A 5,000-nucleotide genomic window follows, 5' to 3' on the forward strand; every position below is an offset into this window, starting at 1 on the left:
TCGTTATTCCCCTCCCCCCGAAAATAAGTGTAGTGCAAGTAGGAGAAGCAGCGCCTGGCGAGGTGGTCAATACGGTAGTGTGCTAAATCTCACAGACCTCGAGCCCTTGGGTCTGGGCCATATGGCATGCGTGTGAGTTTGCCTTGCGCGCGCCTGGCCGTGACGTCATGCGCTGGCGGTGTACGATGTTTCGCGTTTTGGGAGGTGGTGTGGGAGAGAGAGAGGAAGAAAGGAAGGAGGAGAGAGGGAGAGGAAGAAAGGAAGGGAGGAAGGAGAGAGGGAGAGGAAGAAAGGAAGGAGAGAGGGAAAGGAGGTGGAGGGGGGCGGAGGGGAAGAAGAGGGAGAAGGAGAGATAAAGAGAGATGGAGAGGTGTGAAGAGGGAGAGGGAGAGAGAGAGGAATAGAGGTAGAGTGTGTGTGTAAATATATATATATATGTATATATATATGTAGGCATATACATATATATACATATATATATGTATATATATACACACATATATATATACACATACATATGTCTATATGTATATACGTATATATATATATATATATATATATATATATATATGTATATACATATATACATATATACATATATATATATACATACATATATATATATATACACATATATGTCTATAAGTATATACGTATATATATATATATATATATATATATATATATATATATATGTATGTATGTATGTATGTGTGTGTGTGTGTGTGTATGTATGTATGTATGTATGTATGTGTGTGTGTGTGTGTGTGTGTGTATGTATGTATGTATGTATGTATATCTATCTATCTATCTATCTATCTATCTATCTATCTATCTATCTATCTAGAGAGAGAGAGAGAGAGAGAGAGAGAGAGAGAGAGAGAGAGAGAGAGAGAGAGAGAGAGTTGACTAGGACTTTTTTTTAGCTTTTTAAATGAGTATTAGGGTAATGTGGTTGAATTTGTGTTACTCTCCCCCCCCCCCCCTCTCTCTCTCTCTCTCTCTCTCTCTCTCTCTCTCTCTCTCTCTCTCTCTCTCTCTCTCTCTCTCTCTCTCTCTCTCTCTCTCTTGAATGAGGTGAATGGGTTAGTGGGCGGTGCTTGAGTAATGTCTTAAGGACTTTTATATTTTATTTTTTGTTTCTAATATTTCTGTTGATTAGCGGAAGGAAGGCGTCTTGAGAATGCCTTAATGAAACTATTTACTAATTAGATCTTTTCGAACATTTCCTTTGGCGTTTGAGATTTGACTGAAGGTAAAATATTTCCTTCTTATTGTTGATGTTGAATATGGAGAGAATAAATAAATATATACAGTAGATAATGAGTTGGTTAGAGTTTATGTTACAATCTTCGTAGATTTTTATATTAATTATGTTTAGGTGTAAATATGTTTATTGTGTATCTCTGAGATCAGTGTATGTCTAACTGTAGAATGAATGTTATTTATTTCGGGTAAATTTGCACTGAACATTTACTTAAAAAACGAATGTATATGTAATTTGGGATTTGAATGAGTTAAAGAGCCAAGAATTTATTTCATTTTACGTCTGTTACCATGAAGTTTAATTATAAAACCACATATATGTACATTTGCACAATACTCCCCTGAAAACGTTTATTTTTTTATCTTTCAGACACTGTTATTGCTTTAGCGACTCTGAACTCATATAAAACAAAAAAGAGAGAAATTTCCTATAGCCTAATTCCACTAACCATTAATGTTTGGAGTTCGTGATATATTCAAAGCGTCGTTTTATCTAATCTGTGACCTATTACGACGAAGAAAATGAAGATGCTATCAGATTAATTTTCAAAACAAATCCAATATATGACACCGCTGGCAACACCAGAGCGCGCCTGTGATTGGCTGGCAAGTTATGACGTCAGAGGACATTGACGTGGTCTCCATTGTTCAGCGTTCATGAACTGAGTCTCTTCTAGGTTCTCTTGGTGGAAGGAGATGCGCGGCGGTGTGTTGTGTTTATGAATTTGATAATAGCAAAAAGAATCACAAATGAAGCCAGGTGGATAATTTTACAATATCTTAGGAAGTGGTATTTACACGGCCCGAGTGTGCAGCCCGGAGGCGAAGTTAGTGCTTTGGAAATATTAGTGTTTTTAGTGTAGTGTTTGGAGTGGTGGTTGTGAGCATGGCCCTCAGCTGTGGGAAGGAGGTGGCGGCGTCGTCGCTATGATATGTGCGGCCACAGATAGGGAGGCGGCCTGCAGGAGTGTTGGAGGTCCCGGAGGTGGAGTGGGAGGGTTGCTGGGCGCTGGCGGAGTGTTCACGGCGATGCCCCTCTCCCGCACCCGATCCTTGCTGGCCAACATCAACGGTGCGGGTTCCCCTGGCGACACCACCAACACCACCCTTTCGAACACCAGCAGCAACGCCACCACAGGCACCAGCGCCTACCTTGAGGGCGGGAGCACCACCCACTTGCCGCCCCTAAAGCCCCTCACCATGAAGACCACGGGCGCCCAGTCCATCACGCAGCTCTACGAGTTCGACGACACCAACTCGAACTCGGAGCAGAACGGACAGCCGAATTCTGTGTCAAGTCAAGTGAACACCGACTCGTCCAGCCTGCCCGTGGTGCGGCCGCCCTCGGCTGACTCGAGTAGCCTCAAGAACGGCTCAACCAGACAACCAAAGACATATGTAGCTACCCCTGAACAAGTCATGAAATATTATATGAACAAACTTACTCCTTACGAACATAAAGAAATCTTTAACTATCCACAAATCTACTTCATAGGCGCCAATGCGAAGAAGCGGCCAGGTATCATAGGGTCTGGGAACCAGGCAATCTCCTCGAATTATGGGTACGACGACCACCAGGGGTCGTATGCCCACATTCCTCACGACCACATCCAGTACAGGTACGAGGTGCTCAAAGTCATAGGCAAGGGGAGCTTCGGGCAGGTGGTGAAGGCCTACGACCACAAGAGTCACTTGCACGTGGCCCTCAAGATCGTCAGGAATGAGAAGAGGTTCCACAGGCAGGCGCAGGAGGAGATCCGCATCCTCGAACACCTCAGGAAACAGGACAAAGACAATACTATGAACATCATCCATATGTTCGACCACTTCACCTTCCGCTCTCATACGTGTATTACATTTGAGCTCCTCTCTATAAACCTCTATGAGCTTATAAAGAAAAACAAATTTATGGGCTTCAGCCTCCAGCTGGTTCGCAAATTTGCTCACAGCCTCCTCTTGTGTTTGGACGCCCTGTATAAAAACAAAATCATCCATTGTGATATGAAGCCGGAGAACGTACTGCTGAAACAACAAGGACGCAGTGGCATTAAGGTAAGATTTCGCACCCGCTGTTTTATAGCATGAGAGGTTATTTAATGGACGGAAAAATCCAACTGCAAATCGATAAGGCTTGTCGGGCTGTTGGAAGGTGGGGGGTGTGGGGGTAGAAAATAAACAATACATGAATTAATTTCCTTCCTGTGCAGTGGGACGAGTGCCATGAAATGTGGATGGGCACTGTTATGATTTATGGGTGGATAGATAGAGCTCTAAATGCCGTGTGGATTGATGAATGCTTTTAGTCGTGCGGAGTAAATGCGTGATTCGTTTGTACTGACCCCAATGCCTTTTCTATTTTTATTTATATATTCATTTCCATTCCGTCCGTCTAACGTTCAGAAATGACCTAGCGACCCGGTAGATTTCCTTCAAGCAGATATACTCGAATCTCAACCGAGTGGACCCTACACGTTTTCCCAACCACATGTTTACACCCGAGAGTCGCTGATAACAGGGGTTTGAAAAGTTTGCACACACCGAGGAACGTTTAATGCAACGATTCGCCGAGGATAAGTCTACACGTTTAGGAAAGAGACAACATAGAGATACAGTTTACCATTACATTCTTGCCTGCAAGTGTTCATGCATCATGATTTTTTTTCTTCAAGTACACCAAAGGAAAATGAATGGGATATTGAGGGAATGCATAAGTATCAATACGTTATTGCTTAAAATTGTTCATTCATCCACTACTATGCTGCTTTCTCTATTGTATAATAGAGTAACGGGATATTTAATGTCCTTTATGTAATACTTCTGATGTAAGGATGATACTGGAGTTATTGTATGATAAAGCGAAAAAGCCGTATCTGTTTCATTTAACTACATTTAACACTTATAGTTCCACAGACTATTTTGTGGATTTTTCCGCAGCTGAATGTGTGAAGAGAATCGGGTCATAAATTTGAAATGTAAACAATGATCCGACTTGTTGATTTATTGCTTCATCACACACACACACACACACACACACACACACACACACACACACACACACACACACACACACACACACACACACACACACACACTCACAGTACATGAAATAACAGTGAAGGAAATGTAGTGTATTTTTATCACTATATATCTATTGAGGTAGTTTTCCACTGTTCAGAATAGTCATGTACTACCATTGTTTTTATTAAAAGAAACTAAAATAGATTACTTACCTTTTGGACTTTGTATTTGATCACGTGATTGATTTATTGATTTTAAAACATTATGCATTCAGAAGTCAAGATGTTGATTTCATCCTTCTCAACAGTGAAAGCTTCAGAGTTCAATCACTTTGCTCAGCGGAATAGTGTTCAAGGAGAAAGCACATCATGGCCGTTCTTTATCACTGAACATTACCACGAGGTTCATGTTGTTGTTCAAACCCCGTGTTTAACTTACTGGTAACGAATAGATGTTGGCTGTGAATGAATGCTTGACTCCATCTTCATTTCGGGTGTTCGCGAATGATTGTATAGAATTAGGGTTGTTAATTTTAGGATTCTCTCTCTCTCTCTCTCTCTCTCTCTCTCTCTCTCTCTCTCTCTCTCTCTCTCTCTCTCTCTCTCTCTCTCTCTCTCTCTCTCTCCCTCTCTCTCTCTCTCTCTCTCTCTCTCTCGATATAATGAAAGGAAATCCAGTCCACTCATGTTGCTCTTACCGTCATATACACGCTATCC

General features: G+C 41.7%; 1 protein-coding gene across 1 annotated transcript in view; it reads left to right on the plus strand.

The window, feature by feature from the left end:
* Positions 1-1,934: 1,934 nt before the first annotated feature.
* The window catches only part of LOC125026174 (dual specificity tyrosine-phosphorylation-regulated kinase 2-like), a 137,107-nt gene continuing 134,041 nt past the window's right edge, over positions 1,935-5,000 (plus strand). The window contains exon 1 of the mRNA XM_047614454.1: positions 1,935-3,318. Within this exon, the coding sequence (XP_047470410.1) occupies positions 2,194-3,318 (1,125 nt within the window). The 5' untranslated portion in view covers positions 1,935-2,193. The remainder of the gene's footprint in view (positions 3,319-5,000) is intronic.

Source organism: Penaeus chinensis, chromosome 6 (assembly GCF_019202785.1).
Source record: "Penaeus chinensis breed Huanghai No. 1 chromosome 6, ASM1920278v2, whole genome shotgun sequence".
Taxonomy (NCBI): Eukaryota; Metazoa; Arthropoda; class Malacostraca; order Decapoda; family Penaeidae; genus Penaeus; species Penaeus chinensis.